The sequence below is a fragment of the Talpa europaea genome (genome assembly GCF_964194135.1).
Source record: "Talpa europaea genome assembly, chromosome: 11".
Lineage (NCBI taxonomy): Eukaryota > Metazoa > Chordata > Mammalia > Eulipotyphla > Talpidae > Talpa > Talpa europaea.
In genome coordinates this window covers 71,521,771-71,540,561 of record NC_140078.1, presented here as the reverse complement: position 1 = coordinate 71,540,561, position 18,791 = coordinate 71,521,771, and the positions used below count along the sequence as shown (strand labels likewise).

The 18,791-nt window shown below is 52.2% G+C and overlaps 2 protein-coding genes across 3 annotated transcripts; one reads left to right on the top strand and one right to left on the bottom strand.

The window, feature by feature from the left end:
- Window positions 1–511: 511 nt before the first annotated feature.
- TREX1 (three prime repair exonuclease 1) lies at window positions 512–1,546 on the top strand (the record flags this gene model as incomplete). Its single annotated transcript, XM_084247764.1, has 1 exon — window positions 512–1,546. The coding sequence occupies exon 1, from the start codon at window positions 605–607 to the stop codon at window positions 1,544–1,546; it is 942 nt and encodes a 313-aa protein (XP_084103890.1). The 5' UTR covers window positions 512–604.
- Window positions 1,547–2,924: 1,378 nt separating this feature from the next.
- On the bottom strand, window positions 2,925–15,474 carry SHISA5 (shisa family member 5; the record flags this gene model as incomplete). 2 transcript variants are annotated; one of them, XM_084246841.1, is made up of 6 exons in its annotated part: window positions 2,925–3,004; window positions 3,110–3,322; window positions 3,436–3,551; window positions 9,446–9,532; window positions 13,025–13,181; window positions 15,405–15,474. In XM_084246841.1, 6 exons carry the CDS (start codon window positions 15,472–15,474, stop codon window positions 2,925–2,927), a joined length of 723 nt encoding a protein of 240 aa, XP_084102967.1. The 2 variants fall into 2 exon arrangements, with proteins under 2 accessions (XP_084102967.1, XP_084102968.1); XM_084246842.1 differs by having other exon boundaries at window positions 9,446–9,513; window positions 13,039–13,181.
- Between the last annotated feature and the right edge of the window lie 3,317 nt (window positions 15,475–18,791).

Below are 18,791 nucleotides of genomic sequence, written 5' to 3'. Positions count from 1 at the left end.
GTCCTCCACACTTGCTCTCTCACTGGTTTGAGGGCCCTGGGTACATTGTTTCAGCCAGCAGGCCCACAGCTGTGGATCTGAGAAGACTCCAGGGATAGGGGTAGTGTGCTGGGGAGGGAAGGGTGTTGGCTAGAGGAACAGACCGGGCCGGCTGACTAGCAGGGCGGGCCTTGATGACGCCATCTGTGGGCGGGCTCAAGCTGAGTTTCACTTCCCGCCACTGCTGCCAGCAGCTGGAACCAGCCAGAACGTGGGCCCAGAGTCTGCTGCTGCCTGCTAATTGGTAAGTAAGGACCCCCAAGAGGATGGGACAAGACTGGATGGCATGGATAGTCTCCCCCCACCCCCAGACTAGGTGGTGCTGGGGAAGGAGCCAAACTCTCCCTTAGTTGAGTGTACTGGTCCCATTAAGAAAACCACCCCACTCTCTCTGGCTTTCTGCACTGAATCTGGGTCCTGGCGCTCACCGTGTCTGCTTACACAGGGACGGTCAGAGAGATGCTCTTGCCCACCCCACCTGCCTTAGATCTTTCCATTCAGACACTCACACCTACTCTGCACCCCATGCTCCTCCCCAGGTTCAGCGGCAGGTACCTGCCTCACCATGGGCTCCCAGACCCTACCCTCAGGTCCCATGCAGACCCTCATCTTCCTGGACCTGGAGGCCACTGGCCTACCCTTTTCCCAGCCAAGAGTCACGGAGCTGTGCCTGCTGGCTATTCACAGATGTGCCTTGGAGAGCCCTCCTACCCGTCAGGGGCCACCTCCCACTGTGCCCTTGCCACCCCGTGTGGTGGACAAGCTCTCCCTGTGTGTGGCTCCAGGGAAGGCCTGTAGCCCTTCGGCCAGCGAGATCACAGGACTGAGCACAGCTATGCTAGCAGCACATGGGCGTCAACACTTCAATGCTGACCTGGCCAACATGCTCCAAGCCTTCCTGCAGCGCCAACCACAGCCCTGGTGCCTGGTGGCACACAATGGTAACCGCTATGACTTCCCCCTACTCCAAGCGGAGCTGGCTTTTCTGGGCCTTACCAGCGCTCTGGATGGTGCCTTCTGTGTGGACAGCATTGCCGCCCTGAAGGCCCTGGAGAAGGCTGGCAGCCGCTCAGAGCACGGCGAAAGGAAGAGCTACAGCCTAAGCAGCATCTATACACGCCTGTATGGGCAGGCCCCACCAGATTCACACACGGCCGAGGGTGATGTCCTAGCTCTGCTCAGCATCTGTCAGTGGAGGCCACAGGCCCTGCTGAAGTGGGTGGATGCTCATGCCAAGCCCTTCAGCACCGTGCAGCCCATGTATGGGGTGCTAGCCTCAGCCAAAACCATCCCAAGGCAATATGCTGCTGTAACCTCTGCACCCCTGACCACAGCCAGGGACTCCAGTCCCAGTTCTGGCAACAGCAGGAGGCCCAACACCTTTCCTCCAAAGGAGGGCCCTGGACCCCCACCTAGGGAGAGTCTGCTGGCCCCACTGAGCCTGCTGGCCTTTCTGACCTTGGCACTAGCTACGCTGTATGGATTGTTCCTGGCCACACCTGAGTAGCAGGTCAAGAAGGAAAGTCTGACTAATAAAGACCCCTCATAGCATTGTTATCACAGCTTACTTGCTTCCTACTTTTTTCGGCAACCTTGGAGCTTCCTGGTCCTCTACCCACACTCAGGGACCTGGGGAGGGGAGGGTGGTACAGTGTTTGTCCCTCATCCTTCCTGGCAGGTTGTTCAGACTTCTGGCCCCAATAAAAGTAGGAAAAACACAGGCATCCAATGGGTGGAAGTGGTACCTAGCTTAACACTCAGCCCCAGCAGTCAAGGTTATAAAGAGGAGGAGCAGCAATTGCAAATGTTTGCATTTATTATAAACAAGGGTGTTTATAAACACTAGACTCTCGGAACATATCAACAGATACAAAGCTAAGACCGATCTAGTGAGAACCGAGGGGCAGGGAACACCGAGGTATTCGAGTCTGGGCCAGAGCAGCCACCTAGAGGCCCCTCCACCTTTGGTCACGACGATCCCTTGGCCCAGTGTCCTGCTGCTAGGATGAACGAGACTGGGGGACAGGAGCTGGATACAGTGTGAGGCTGGTGTTGGTGGAAAACGGACTATCAGAAGTCAGACAGTCCCTCTTCTGTGGGCCAGTCTCCATCCAGGACCTAGGGATTTCAGTCCCTCAGCATATCACACATATTTTGAAACAGAAGACAATAAAAATGTTTGGCTAAGAGTGAAACACAATACTGCAGGGAGGACACCTGAGTGTAGGTGGACAGGAGCCCCTGCCCGCCCTGTGATGGAACTGGGGCCAGCCAGGGCAGCCAGAACCATGAGTGAATGTGGCCCTCCAGGGGGTCCCATGGAGGATGCAGGACAGTCCAAGCAGACAGCTATCAGGGGTAGACAGGACTCTGCCTAAGGTGTTCTGATACCAGGAGGCCCCATCCTCCGCAGGGCATGGCACAAGCCCCAGGAGCTATGGGGTCATCTGCTGAAGGATGGAAACTCGACTTAACCAGAATCCAAGCCTCACCCATTTGGCTGCATCATGGCCCTGGTTCTTTGAAGGGTACCCCTGGGAACAAGCCATGGCCTAGAGCAATGGCTGAAACCAGAACAGGTGCATCTTGACACAAAAAGTTATGCTAGTCTAGTGTGACAAAGTCCCACCTGGTCTTCCTGGGGTGGTCTGGAAGAGAGCTCCCATGCAACTTGAATTTTGCAAGAGATTTCAGGAAGCATAATTTCAAGGGAGGAAGAGAACAAAGAATGGTTCTAGCAACTCCAGCAAGGATTGTTCACCTCATCAGCATCACAAAAAGCCTCTGTACACACAAGACACACACCATGCACGGGGAGAAAATAACCGTGCCAGCATACCCATTCACGCACACATCACGTGGAAGTTAGAGATGCAGGAGTTTGTTCAGGGGACTGCCTTCGGCGGGTCCATGTAGGCAGGGTTGTAAGGAGGCTGGCTGACAGGGTAGGGCATGGCCGCACCTCCTGAAAATATAGAGGACACTGGTTGGCAATAGCCACAGGTTGCACTGTGCAGGGCAGAGGTGGGAGCTTCGGGGCGTAGGGTGGTCAGTCAGCAGTGGTACTTACCAGCCAATGTCTCATGGTAAGCCGGTGGGCCCATGGGCTGAGCAGGGTAGGGTGGTGGGTACTGCGTTGGATAAGGTGCTGCTGGCATCCCTGGCTGGGGGGGCATGGGATGGTAGCCCTGGTATGTAGGCCCAGGATAGCTGGGTGGCACATTTGGAGGCTGCGGGTAAGGGGTATGCACCACGGTGGTGGTCGTAGTGGTGTTCACAACCGCTGTAAAAGGAATTCCAGTCAGGACCTTTAGGCTTGCTGCCCCTCCCGCCAGGGAGAAATCAGGGCCCAGGGCAGCTCCCCCTCCCATCCAGGGGGTGGGGTGGCATGCTTACGACGTGGTCTGCGGCACATCTTGTACAAACAGCAGCAGGAGCAGGTGAAGCAGATGATGATGGTGACAACAAAGAGCACAAAGATGGTCAGGCCGATGGCTACAGTTGCCCCAAACCTGCCAAAGAGCCAGTTATGACCTAGGGCCTCTCACCCCTCTCATTCCACATCTGGCCCATTCGCAGGGGGCCACCCTCTTGATAAAGGAGACTGTGGACAATACAGATAGAGCAATTTCCGGGTTGTTTGGCTGTTTCTGCCTCAGTTTTTCTGACTGTAAAAGGGTAGGGGGAGGGAGAGCTAGTGAGATGATTCAAAGCACCTCACCTGGGTTCTGCCTTATTTGCCCCAACATCAGGAGCCAGGGAGAGGGTTCTTCAGAACCTCCCCCTAACTCCATATATATGTCTTGCCCACCCGTAACAGATCAGCAGATGGCCATTAAGCACATACCACAAGCCAGACACTGGTGTGAGCCAAACTCCGTGGTGAGGGAGACAGACACAGACCAGTGTTGAAGGTAAGGTGACTCAGAAATTTTCCTGGGAAAATTTCCAGGAAAGTGGAGGCAGGTGTGGCCAGAACAGCAAGGCGAGAGGAGAGGCACCAGGTGAGCACAGCCTCCATGCTGGCTCTGGCTGGCTCATAGTCCCAGCACAGGGCTGCTGGCCCCTTGGGGTGACCGTGAGCCTTCCAGACCCCAAGCACTATACAAGGTGTTCACAACCATCCTTGGGCAAGCTAAGAGCCACAGAGATGACATGGAGGGGCTGGAGGTGGTTCTGCTTCCTGGAAAAGGGGAACTTCCTGCCAGACCCAAGCCCCACGAAAGAGGGGAGAGCCTACGCTTTGAGAAGGCAGGCCCTGGGATGGGAAGTTCACCAGAACTGACTTTCAAAGACAGAGCCCTTTGCTAACCTACCCTCTTCCAGAGGCCAAGTTCTAGTCAAGTAAGGAAATGCTCGGTAAACTACACCAAGCACATGCGCTTGCTTAGCTGTAAGGCATCCACTCCCCTGAAACTCAGGGGAGGCTGTGGGGCCCACTCTTCCCTGCCTTGGGGCAAGGGACTTCTACCTCAAAGCCCAGAGGAAGGACAGCAGCACCACCTCAGGGGAGCTTACTGTCACAGCATAGAACAAATTAAGGTCAGGCCCTTCACACTCCAGACTCAAAGCACACAACCTCATTTGCAAAATAGCCCCCCCCCCCCCAGACCTTAAACCACAGCTCCTCCCAGACCCTCTGCTGACCCAGGGAATGGAACACACACACACACACACATACACATACACACACACAAAACTGGAGATTGCAGGGCCATCATCATATTCTCTCTCCCTCTCTCTCTCACACACGCGTGCACACACACACACACACACATCCAACATCATGGTGTGGCACCCAAGCTCACCCCATATTAGCCTCTGCCTTCACTCAGATGCCTCCTGCAACCCCAACTTCCCCTTTTTTAGTTTCAATCTTCTCCCCTTTCAGGGAAAAGGAAAGCAAATCTCATCGGCCCTTCCCAGGCCCTTCTCTAGCCCTCCCCATCTCTGACGTCAGTGGCAGGAAGAGCAGACACATGAGGCCCTCTTAAAGACACAGTGCGGCCCAGGGGCCCCAGCTGCACTCACAGCCCAGAGGGAGTCACGAGGTATAGAGGGGAGACCCAGGCCTGTCTTCCAGAGCTGCCTCCTAGCCTCAGCTGCCCAGGCCTGGCCTCTCATCACGGCCAGTACACCCCACCATCCTCGATGTTATAGTTAACGAAAAGAGAGGCAAGGATTGATTGCACCAAATAGTGAATGTACAATAAAGCAAACTTTAATCTTTAATTAAAAGTATAAATGAACGAAAATTCCCTGTGTGGTCTGAGGACACTCATTCTTTTTTCCTTTGCTCCAGTCACATCACCCTCCCTTCCAGCTTTTGAAAGCACCGTGCTGTGTCCTACCTCAGGGCCTTTGCACTTGCAGTTTCCACTGTCTGATCTGCCCTCCATTTCCTCCCAGCCCCATCCCCACATAATTCATTCCTATTCACCCTCAGGCCTCAGCTCTAAACATCATTTCCTCAGGGACACCTTCCCTGACCATGCAGATGAGGTTAGGTTCCTTGAGAAAAGCTCTTCCAGAATCAAATTCCTGTCTTCCTTAGTTTACAAACACAAACTCCTTTGTATGAGCATATGATAAATGTGCATCTTGCCTCCAGTCTGTAGATTCAGGGAGGCACAGGCTGCACTTGCTAAAGATACAGGCCACCATTGTATCTCCAGCACCCGGCGGATGTTCAATAAATATCCGATGGGTGAATATGTTCATTCGGGGCCCCCTGGTCAGCACCTAGCAGCGCAGCCAAGCAGGATGCTCTAAGGAAGTGCACTATTTGAGAGATGGTTATAGGGTGGTAGGGCTTGGTATTAAAGGAACCATACTGCTGGGGGTTGGAATGGGATTCTCAAGGTTGGGGCTACCTCCCAAATCAAGAAATGCAAAGCCTAAGTTCAGAAGGCAAGGTCAGCACAGGCAGGAGGAGACAGAAGGCCAGGGGAGCAAAAGCGCAGACAGGGAACTTGTGGCAGAGCCCAACTGGTCGGCCCCCAGCAGGCCAAAGACTCCAAGTTGAGACCGTGAAAGGGCTGCATCTGGAGGACTGTCTCTCACATCATGCGGCAAAGCAGCGGACTGGCCATGACACAGTGGGTCACAGCAGAGGTTTGCCAGAACCTCCTTGCCTTTTCCCTGTACTGTCATGGCAGAATCAGGACACAGGGTCAGCAGAGGCCTGCCTGAGGCCAGAACCAGAGGTTCCTCTACTCAGGTGCTTAAAATCACACCAGTTATGCCCAATCATCCTTTGAGTGGCCAGGAGCTAGGAAGAGACAAGGATCCCAAAGAAGAGACTAAGCCAAGAATGGACACTAGGCCAGGCAGAGACCATTCAACAGCACAGGAGGGGACTCACCTGTCAAAATCAGGGAAGAGTGAGGGTGGGGAAGCAGACCCGGGCCAGCTCCCCCAGGAGCTAACAGGGCCACACTGTGCCCACACAGAGGGGGATACCACCCATCCAGGCTGTGATGGGCAGATGTGGGCTTTTCCAGATCCCTGGGCTCTGACCTGGTACCTCGTTCTTAGGAAACCCAAAGCGTTTCCCAGAGGAGAAGTCAAGGGCAAGAGTCCGAGAATGAAAAACAAGGAAGAGGGAGTTGGTAGTGGGGGAGAGGGGCAGAGCTGGCACAGGCCACCATACCAGCACATGGAGTCCCCTGTTGGGGATCCCTCAGAGCGCTCACCCCACCAAAGAGCCAACTTTGCAGTGAACAAATCACTGTACTCTTGGCCAAGGGGGCAGCACATGGATGCCCACCCAAGAGGACATCTTCTCAGGGCCTGGGCAGGTCCTGAACCCCAGGGCATTCAATGAAGTGTCACTGACATTTGGGTCCTGCTATCCTCCCAGCACCTGCTTCTTGAGCCCCAAACTTTTCTAAGACAGGTGCTATGTGAGATTCTGAGGCTTTTCCCAGGAAGCAGGGGGAGAGATGGGGCAGGAAGCGGTGGGGGATCTGGGGGGCAGGGCCAAAGCAGCACACCCACTATGCACAATTATGGCTATGATCACCCAGACTGTGTTCTGGGTGCACACCTCTGGGAGGGAGATGTGCTCCTGAGCTGGCTCCAGTCACCTCCCTGCTGCCACAAGTCCCCAGAAGCCAATCCTCCTCCTCTGCCCCTGGGGACCTTGTTCTGCATTGTCCCAGCTCTACTACCCCAGCTCAAGTCTCCACCATTGCAAAAGGAGCCTTTCACCCTGGTTCCTCCTCCAGCTCCTGTCTTACTCCTCCTCTCTTCATAGCCAAATCTCTCTATGGAGCTGTCCAAGCTCACCTCACTGTACACGCTGCCAACTCACTCTTAAAATACTTCACTAACCTGCTCCTGCAAAGGCACCATGGCTCCCCACTGTGGAATCCATATTTCTCAATGCTCTGCTGCCTTTCTGTCTCCTCCCACCTCTCTGAACTCCTCCACCTGCTGTCTCCTCCTTCCCTCACAGCTCCTCCAGGGGATATTCCTCAAACATTGATGACCTCAGATTCTGTCCTCAGCCCACTCATCCCACCCAAGCCTGAGCTGTTCATCCCAAACCCATTCCTCGCCCTGCACCAGCACAGGACTGGACTTCTGGCCCTGTCACTGACACAGAGACCAGGAGACCCCCTACCCTATGCCTCTCCCCCAGTTCCTTTCTTAGCAGACAGCTGCTTAATGCCCAGTCACCAGCCTTACCTTGCCTCACTAAGCCCAGTCTCCCTGGATGTACAGGGGGGATTCCTTCAAGGTGTTTGTCTCTGACCAATCCCAGGAGTGCATGATCAGCCAGCAGAGGAGGGTGAGGAAGCCCAGACCTGGCTGCTGAGGAATGGGCTTGGGTTGTTCTTCTTCCCCTCCTCGCCCTGCCCCAATTTCACTGTGGCCAGTAAGGCCCCACACTCACTCAGGCCAACAGGCAGAAATGGGTGGGACAAGAATCTAGACCCCACACACAGGCCTGGGGCCTAAAGTCTCTCCCTTCAAAGGGGCAACCAGGCCTGGTGGATCTTCTCCAGAGAGGAAGTTTCAGATCCATGGGGAGACAGCTAGTATGTGGAATAAACTCCACTAGGAAAACACACACAAGTGGCTTTACAACATTCCAGTCACGTAAAATGGGCATCTTGACACCATATGTGGCACCATCACCCCCACCACCATCAGCCTGTCATCACCATGTACTGTTGTCCACTACCATCTACCCATCCATCATCATCACCCAGTCCCCACCACCATGGCCCAATCACCATACACTTAGCACCGGAGGCCCCCCATCACCTCATTCCTGACACTGCTGCCCTTTGCTGCCACCGCAGTCCCTCCCCATCACCTAGACCAGTATGGACTCTCTGACACTGTGATTTATAATAAAAATAGATATTTGATCATTCAGATGACCAAAATATTTCTCACACATATTTGGTCCTTATCCACAGTCCCTGGCTCACAGCCCCCAAAAGCCTTGGAATTTCCTAAACTTTGAGAGTGATAACAGCATCTTTTGCTATGGTAAGGAAGTGGCCTTTGGGAAATAAGTAAGAATGGGGTGACTGCCACTGGAACCAACGAAGTGACTAGAGGGTTGGAATGTCCAGTTCCATGATCAGACCTCAGGCGAGGGCAAAGGGACTGGTCATTTGAGTTTGATCACCTTAAATCGATGATTTAATCAATTATGCTTGTGTAATGAGTCTCAAAAAAAAAAAAAACCCAACTGGAGGGCCTTCAGAGAGCTTCTGGATTGGTGACTACATGGAGATCTGGGGAGACGGTGCGCCTGCAGAGGGCATGGTGGCACTGGGCCTTTCCCCCAAGCCCCACCCTATGCATCTCTTCTATCTGGCTCTTTTTGAGTTTGCAATAAATGGGTGATGCAGTGAATAAATGTCTTTCCTGAGTTCTGTGAGTAGTTCTAGCAAATTCACCAAACCCAAGAAGGGGGTTATGGGAATCTCTGATTCAGCAGATGCATAGGTAACAGCCTGGAGGCTGCGGCTGATGTATCGAGTGGAAGAAGGTCTTGGGAGACTGAGGCCTTGACCTGTGGAATCCGAAGCTTGCTCTGGGTAGACAGGGTCAGGCCTGAGTTGGATTTTCGCAAACCCTGCTGGTGTCTGAGAATTGCTGGCTGGTATAGGGAAACTCTACACATATCCCTGTTGGAAATTGGCCTCTGGACACCAAAAACTGATTTCTTACCCCAAACCCTCTACCACAGCCACTCTCATTCCAAGCACAATGATATGGACACAACTTTTGAAAAAAGGATCAAGGTGGTCAGACACGGTGAGAGCTTCTCTGGGGCCCCACCTCAATGACTCTGCACCATCCCAGTTCCCTCACCCTAGCCCACCTGCACCCCACTGTCACCTCTGCTGGGAAGATGCATCAAACATGCAGTTTTACTTACCCTGACATGGGATCGCTATCCATGCCAAACCTCAGCGCTGGGCCCAGCTGTTCTAGCTGCTCCTGTGACTCCATGTCAGCAGCCACTCTGCAAAAAGGAAACCTCACAGTTAACACACCCAAACCCAACCCAGCACACCAGGAATAAGCATTACCTTAGTGTATACAAAGAACGTGCACAAAGCCAGCCCTGTACTGAGCCACGGAGCCAGCCCCGATGACCTCCTGAGAAAGTGTACCACACACACCAGGGATTCTGGATATGATGCCACACTTTCTTCTCAAGGCACATGGGACCTTCTCCAGTATAGACCACAAGTGAAGCCAGAAGACAAGCCTCAACAGATTTGAAAAGACAGCTATCATACAAATCATCTCTGACCACAATGAGGAGAAGTTAGAAATCAGGAAGTTCTACAATCAGAAGACTACAATACCACCAAGTTAACAAGAAAGAAAGCTAACATAACCTCACAGTTTGGAAACTAACATGGTGCATGTGTGCGCGCAGACGCACACACACAAAACCTGTGTGTTAAATAAGAAATCATAAAGGATATTAAGAAATATATAAAACTGATAATGAAAATACTATAGGTCAAAATTCATGAAACACAGCTAAAACAGTTCCTAGAAACTTCTGTCTTTAATAATAAGATGGTATTAAAATCAAGAAGATGGGGAAATGAATAGAACAAAAAATAAGGGATTAATAAATGCAAGTACAAAAATAAAAGAGACCCCACCACAGAAAATGGAGACATTATCCAAACCAAAACTGGTATACCTCTAGCAAGATTAATCAAGAAAAGGAGAAAAGATATAAAGAAAAAATACAGGACAAAAAGGGAAAAATAACTAAGAACAACAGAGATTCTAAAAATAATAACCTTATTTGTATTCTGATTTGAACAAACTTGCCTCTGAAAATGCATTTTTGAGATAAGTGGAGACAACTAAAACTAGACTAGTATTGACAACGACACAGTGAATACCAAGTTGGGACACAGCGGTGGAGTGGCTGGGAAGAAAGAGGCAGAGGTAAAACTGGCATCCAAGGCCCTTTTTCTCCTGGGGCATTATCTAATTTGGGGGGAGGAGTGAACCAGAGAGGCTGAGCAGCTCTTCTGAAAGATGGACAGAGATTAGATGCAGAGCCTATGGGGTGAGGAGACACTGATGACTCCCACTCACTTGGGCTGGGATCTGAAAGGCTGCAGTTCAAGAGAAGGGAATTAAAGGGACAGCCAAGCATCTACTCATATCAATCTCAGCAATTAGGCCAAAGTGATCTTAGAATGCTTAGAACACAAGTTCCAGGGGAAAAACTATATAAACCCTCCATGGAGGAAGTCCTGAGCTCCAAATTTCTACAATCAATGCTGTAAATGCAATGGTCTGCACACAACTGAAAGCTTTCAGGAACACTAGGATACTAGACAATATAAATAGAAAACAAGGGGCCTCCCTGGTGGTGCAAGGGGTTAGGCATCAACACTATGAAGTTATCCGCAGCATGAGTTCAATCCCTGGGCAGGGAGGTGACACATGGCCCAGACCTCTCCTGTCTCGCCCCCACTCCCCTCAGCAGTGTGTTTCAGTCAATCTGCCTGTTCTGTTCCCCTCTCTGTCTCTGGTGAATCCTCTCACTCCCCACAACTCTGACCTGTACTCCAGCTCTTGTATGCATAAATAAATAAATCTTTTTAAAAAATAGAAAATGAAAGAAAAATTAACACTGAATTATCCATAGGTTTAGATATTGAAATATCTGATACTGACATTAACAGAACAACATATATAATGTTCAAGGAGATTAAAGAAAAGATTAAGCAATTCAAAACTTGAAATATAAAGAAAAAATAAATAAAACACCTAGAACTAAAAAAAAATAATAAACTAGTAAATTCTTACACTAATTTAACAGAAGATTAGCTACAGCTAAAGACATAATCGATGAACTGTAGAATAGCTTCTCAAACAAATAAAATAGACTGAAGCTCAGAGACACAAAAAGATAGCAAATATGAAAACAGAAGACAGTAGGTGAAATATGGAATAGAGTTTACAAAAGGTCCTATGTGTATAATTACAGTTCTAAAACGATAGGAGGGAAAGAATGGGGGCAGAAACAACCTTCAAAGAGAAAATGGCTAAAACATATTCCAAGACTGATGAATAAGAGTAAGCCATGGATTCAAGAAGTGCTTTGAATCCCAAGCAGTAAAAATTTAGAGAAAATCACACCTAGACATACCGTAGTAAAACTGCTGAAAACCAAATACAGAGATTAAAATCTTAAAAGCAGTCAGAGAAAAGACATGTTACATGCAATGAGCAATAAAACTGTCAGTTTATTGCTCAACTGAAATACTAGACATCAGAAGTAAAATGGAATGAAACTATCAAAGTGTTAAAAGAAGTTGAGAACTCTCAACCTAGAAATCTATCACCCGGGAAAATATCCTTTAAGAAGGAAGGGGGAAGTAAAGACATTTTCAGACAAATGAAGCCAAGAAAATATGACACCAGCAGTCCTGCACTAAAGGTAGAAGGAACATAATCTCAGGTGAAGATTGAAGATATAGGAAGCAATAACAGGTAACAGAAAAAGAAAAATAAACAGATTAATATAAATAAATATTCAGTCAAAAACAATCAAAATATTGTCTTTGTAGTTTATAATGTTATTTACATATAATAAAATGAACAACACATCAGAAAGTCAAGACAGTCTTAAACATGTAGACACCTAATAACAAAGCATCCGAGTCCATGAAGTAAAAACTGACGGAAGTAAAAGAATAAACATATGTAATCTCTCAGTAATCAACAGGACAAGCAGACAAAAAACGGTAAGCAGAGAAAAGATCTAAACACTGTTATCAACTCACTTGGCCTCACTCACACTTATAAAACACTCCACTCAACAACTGCAGAGTAGTAATTGTTTTCAAGTGCTTATGAAACATTCATTAGCAATGCTGGGGGCTGCCCTGATCCAGACCAGTGCTAATCACTGCCAGAGCTCAGGAGTGCGATCACCTCAACTCTCTATACCTGCAGCCAAATGCAAAGGAAACACAGAAGTTCCAGGGTTCCAGCCTATGAAATAGTCACAAAATGCAGGACACAGGCATGGCACACAGTGAGGCACATGCCCACATGCTGTGTCCTCCAGGGTCCCCAAGGTGGTACCTGCACAAATCAGATCAACTTTCCCCCCACCCTAGATGAAGGCACATACTCTCACACCAAGGTGCCCACCCAGAGAACATGCTGGTACCAGTGTGTAGCCAGAAGTGAACCACAGGGCGAGCTGAAGCTACTGACCCCTGAAAAACCTGCTCAGTCCAAGGCCGGGTGAGCTGGAGCCCCTGAGGGTGGGGGAGGGAGGGTTGAGGGCTAAGATGAACAAGGTTTGGGGAATACAGCCCAGAACAGGGCTCCCCGGTGCTCCCTGGTCCATGATCCAGCCGCCAGCTTCAGGAGGCCAGGACTCCAGGGCTCCTTCTCTTTCACACATGCTCCTGCCGGGGGCAGGCTGACACCACCCACCCTCTGACCACAGTGCACTCACCTGGCCTCAGACACAGCACAACTTTCCTCGTTCCACACAAACTTCTTCAGCACGTCAGAGCAGCAGTACTGGTCAGAACAGCTGCCACAGCAGAAATCAGGACAGGACTGAGGGAAGAGGTTTTGTCCACGGGAAGCCACACACACCTCACCATGGGCTGCAGCGGAAAAACACATGTATTCACCTGTGACCACAGGTGAAGCCTCACACTAGGTTTCAGCCATGTCCCTTCCCCAGCACAGCCAACAGGGATGAGAACACTGGGCTGGCTCTGAGCCATCCTCATCAGTGGCCCCCTCGGACCACCACCCCAACCAGCCCTGCCCTCTCCGTGGGCCACAGCAGGGCTCCCTCTCTGCCCACAGGTCTGCATGGGAGAGCGTGTCTGACGGGAGAGTGAACTTTCTGAGCAGGTGTATGACTAGGCCATCCATGCCCAGGCCATCACTGGTGCTCACTGCCTCAGGATTAATTAAGTCCAGAGGCTACAAAGCAGGATCCAGACTGCAAAGGACCATGAAGGACACCCCAAGTTCCCAGCCCTATCCACACTTTGCCCATATTCTCACCTGTTCCCCATCCTCCATTCTCAAATCTACTCACCCTTCAAGACCTTATGTCAGGCCTTTCCTCCAGTAGCCATGTGAGCCCAGCAGTCACACAGCTGAATAGTAACACTCCACACCAGAAACCGACTGGGCAGTTCTCTGTCGTCATTCTATCTCCCTACCCCTCAGCCTCATCCCCCTGGACACCACAACTTCAGTACGCTGTTCCCTGACCAGTTGCCCACTGACCACAATCTCATCTAGGGTATGTGGATGAGCACCAGCCCTCAGACGGACCTGCCGCAGGTGCCTAGGGAATGTTTGGCTTCTGGGCCCTGAGGGAATGGCACCATTTGAAGCCCTAAAGCCATCACAAGGCTCTCAGTCAGATTTGGAATCCAAGGACATCCCTGGAGACTGAGAGGAGGACAGAGTTGCAGTATGTACCTTCAAGGTTCTGTTGAAGGTTATGACCCAGGGCTTTGGGTGGCCACAGGTTTACAAACCTACATCCTCAGGCAACTTGAGCAAATCAAATGCCCACCGGCAGAAGGGTAGTTCCAGATTCCGCATGGGCTGACTCCAAATGGAAATGCACAGTCCATCAAGACCCAGAGGAAGAATTAGACTGGGCACAGTCTGGTGTTTTTCCCTGAGTGAGGCTTCATCACCTGGAAACAGGCCTGGCACAGCATGAGGAGACCCAGCCTGGCCAGGCCCCTGGGGAGTGTGCAATATCTGGAGACCCAGCCTAGTCAGTATATCATGCACCCTGGGGCCATCAAAAGAACAGGCCCAAAGACAGGTATTCAGTGGCCTCCTTAAGAAGAGTTAATTAGGGAGGGGGTGGGTATTGCTTTGTTTTGGCAACCTGGTCTGGGCAAAACGGTGGGGCAGAGGATCAGACCAACAGGCCCAGCCCAGATAGCCCTCCTGAGAGCAGGTAGGGTCAGTATGAACCACGCTACTGAGTAGCTCAAGTGACCCCACTTCCAGCAGGATCTTTACAGCCTCCATCACCTGACTGGAGCCTCTAAGCTGAGCTGAAGACACACACCTGTGAATGTTTGGGTCAAGAGTTCAGGTGACTAAACTTCTGAGTCCTGCAAACTCCAGACCAGGCTGCACTGAACTTCCAGGGTTCAACTTCCTGCTTCTGTACCCCAGGTCTTCCAAATTCAGACCAGCCCCCAGGAAATAAAGCCCTTCCCCTTTGAGGAGCCACCCATTCCTGGGGGGGTATTTGGCTTCCCATGCTGGAGTGGGGGGCTGTTCCAATTCCTACCCTAAAAAGGACCCCAGCCTGGCCTGCTCCTTCGGTGAAATATCTACAGTCAACACACACTGGTGCCTCCCCCAAACCGGGAGGCCAGCCTCAGCCCTCTCCAGAACACAAAAGCTGGGGGCTGCGGGTGGAGGCTCCCAGGCAATAAACAAGGGTCAAGGGAAGGGATCTTCTGGAAGGGCCAGGCCTCCCTGCTGCCACCACTCAGAGGGAAGGTCAGGAAGGGAATCCTACCCTCTGGGGACACAATCCCTCGGTTCACCAGCGCGCAGACTTCCTCCCTCCCAAACCCCCCCATCCACGGAAGAACAATGGTGGCAGCTGCCAGGGGACTGCGCAGTGTCAGTTTAGACGGGAAGGGTTCTGGGGTGAGAAGAGGTCAGCACTCCCGAATTCGCGGGGATCTGGGGGGTTAGGGCGTCTGGGGGGAGGAGGCACTGTGGGAACGCGAGCGAGCGGCGCTGCCTCAGCTCCTTCCAGGGACGGCGCGGACGTGGCTGCCCCTCGTCTCCGGCGCAGCCAAGCGCCCCCACCCGCCAAGGCTCACCACCCGGGGGCGGCGGTAGCAGCAGCAGCAGCAGCAAGAGGATCCGTGGCACGGGGGCCGGCGCAGCCATGGCTGGGACAACAGACAGACGGACCGAGGCACCCGGGTCCCAGGGTCGGGGCAGCTGCAGTCTCCGACCCGCGCGGCCCGGCGCGTCCACGCCCCGCCCCGGCGGTTCCCGGAACCCCGCGGGGGGAGAGGGGCGGAGGGCGAGGCCCGCGGGGGCGGGGAGGCGGACGCCCCTCCCAACCTCCCGGTGGGGCTCACGTCCGGTGCCCGCGAAAGCTCCCTTTCCCCGGCGCCCGGGACGCGCCGAGTGGCCTTCTGCTTTGGGCATAGCTTTTGCTCCCGCCTCCAGCCCCCAGCGCCCACGCGGGAGGGGGTCTCCGCGGGTACCCTCGTCCTAACACCTGAGCGCCCCAGCCGGCCCCTCCCCGCCGTCGGGCCTCTCTCCCTGAGAACCACCCGAGGACCTGACCTGGTGGCCCCGCGTGGTGCCCAGAGCAGCACAGTGTGGTGCCCAACACATGCTGATTCCCCACTGGAAGCTTGCTCTGGAGGCTTCCTGGGACTCCGGCTCTGAGGACACTCCTTGGCCCCACCAGCTAGGGTACACTCCTCTCCCCACGGTTATCTTGCCTGGTGTGAGGGTGGGGACAGAGCGCACCTGGCATGCACCAAGCCACCTTCCGGCTCAGGGGAGCGCAGACTGATGGCCATCTTTGTCTGCTGCAGGGACAGGTGCTCTGACAAGGTCCCCTGAGATGGGCAACTCTAACAGGCCCCCACTGCCCCCTCACTGTGGCCAGGGGTCTCCAGCAGAGCCAGAGAAAGGGAGCTGGAGTAGTGGCTATGACAACAAGACATCAGAGATGGGGTGCTTTGTAAACAATAGACATTTATTCCTCACCATTTTATAGACTGGGAGGTCCAAGATTATGGTACCAACATCTGGGCCTGATGAGAGCCCACTTCCTAGTTCATAAATGACAACCATTTCTTTCCTGTGTTGGAAGGGACAGGTAGCTCTCTGGTTCTCTTTTATAAGGGCACTGATCCCATTCATGAGGGCTCCATCCTCATGATCTAACCCCCTCCCAAAGGCACCACCTCCTGATACCATCACCTACAGTTAGTCTGTGGAACTTTTTTTGTACAGGTTTCTAACCTGCCACCCACCATGCTTTGGCACGTTCAGTACAATACTGAAGGCAGAAAACATGAAATGTCACTAACCAGTCACCTGTGCCAGTGTGCACACATGTACCACCACATATTTATCACCTGAGCAGGCTCATAGCTGTGAACAAGTGCAATTCCCAGGTTAAGGTGTGCGAATAGGGAGAGGAGGGCCTCGGCACCCCCTCAATCCCCTATCACCAATGTGACTGGGAAGTGAGTAAGACTCAGAATGTGGTACACAGGTGGGGTGGGCAGAGGTGTGACTGTCCCTTGGCAGGGTGAGGGACCCCCCCCGACACAGCCCAACCTCCCCTCACCTGCCCATATCTCACAGAAAACTGGGTGAAACCTTCATGGTGGACCTGTGCTCAGGCAGGAGGGGAGGAAGGCCAGGAACACCCAAAGGCTTGGAAATTGCAGCTGTGCCACTGACAGGTGTATGTGGGGTGGGAGATGGGGGCTTTCCTTGTAGACCAGGTCTGTGAAGCAGGAAACAGCCACTTCTGCTAATTATCTGGGGAAATCGGCCCCTCCCAGGCAGAAACCAAATACCGTATGCCAAATATGGGAGTCTCAGCGAGACTGAGGGCGCTCAAACCTTGTAAAGATACAGAATACTGGGGCCTCTCCAGTGGCGCAGCGGTTGAGTATTGGCCTGGTAGCTGCCCACAGCCTCTGCAGCGCCGGTTCGATCCCCGGCCACCAGGCAAGGGTCCCACATGGCGCGCAGACCTCTCCTGCCGCCCGCTGCTCCCCTCAGCAGTGTACTTTGTCATTCTGCCTTGTTCTGTTCCCCGCTCTGGCTCTGGTGAATTCCTTCACCCTCCCATGCTTCTGACTGTACCCAGTGCTTGTATGTATAAGTAAATAAATAAATCTTTTTTTTTTTTTTAAAGAAAGATACACAATACTGAAGGGAAAGACCAAGATCAGGAGACAGCTACAGGGAGATAGAGAAGCAGGGACCCAAGGGAGATGGTGGTGCCATCCGGAGTGCAGCGACAGACCAAGGCCAGTAAACAGCAAGTCCAAAGAAACAAAAATGTGGACCTCCCTGGTGCCGCAAGGGGTTCAGTCTCAGCACTATGAAGCTATCTCGGCCACTACAGCACAAGTTCAATCCCCGGCCAGGGGGACCTCTCCTGCCTCGCCTGCTGCTCCCCTCAGCAGTGTACTTCAGTCAGTCTGCCTGTTCTGCTCCCCACTCTGTCTCTGGTGAATCCTCCCACCCCCACACCTCTGGCCTACACCCCAGTTCTTCTATGCCAAAAAAAGCAGCCCCCTAAATTCCACTGGTGGCAATCATTCGAATTCTCTCATTAGCAACAAGAGCTTTGCTTGGCTGCTTTTGCTTCAGATCAAGATTTGCTTTGCTTTGCTTTAAATAAACTTTTGCTGTGCATACTCCTTCCTGCTTTCAAAGCGGCAGCTGGCTTCCCAGACCGCAGCCAAGAACTCGTGGGTGAAGTGACAAGTGGTTGCCCATTTCAATGTGAGGACCCAAACCATCTGGACTAGCTCAGAAATAAAATGTCAGGCCATCGGGGTAGGATGGAGGGGCCAGGCAACCATGTACTGTTGTTATAAGGAACCCAGCCTCCTCAGACAGCTTATCCTCAGTCTTCTCTCCACCCACTTCCATTCCTGCAGATGCCAGGCCTCCTGCTTAGAGGCATAAATTCTGTCCCTTCCCCATCTGTCCTTCCTGAGATGGCTCAAGCCTCATCTTAGGGCACAGCCCCCTGCACTTCCTGTCCCCTATCTGAGTCCTTTGTCACCTCAAGGTCCTTCCCTATAACAGGGTGGTCCCTAGGGAAAGAGGAAATTCCAGGTTCCCAGGCCCATTCAAGGAATGGTGAAGCTGAACAGGGAGAAATAGCTGGAGAGGAGACTGAGAAGAAAGAAAGAGGATGGAGAGTCAGAGGACTCCTGGAGGAGGCACGTGGAGCACAGGGACATGTGAAGAAGCCACTCTTGCTTCTTGGTCCTGTACTGGTTGAAACATGTGGGTGAGGGCCTCTCTGGTGGCGCAAGGGTTAAGCATAGCACTGTGAAGCTGTCTGCAGCCTCTACAGCACAAATTTGATCCCTGGCCAGCCAGGGACCTAACCCACATGGTGCAGCAGACCTCTCCTGTCTCGCCCGCTGCTCCCCTCAGAAGTGTATTTCATTCAGTCTGCCTGTTCTGTTTCCCCACTCTGTCTC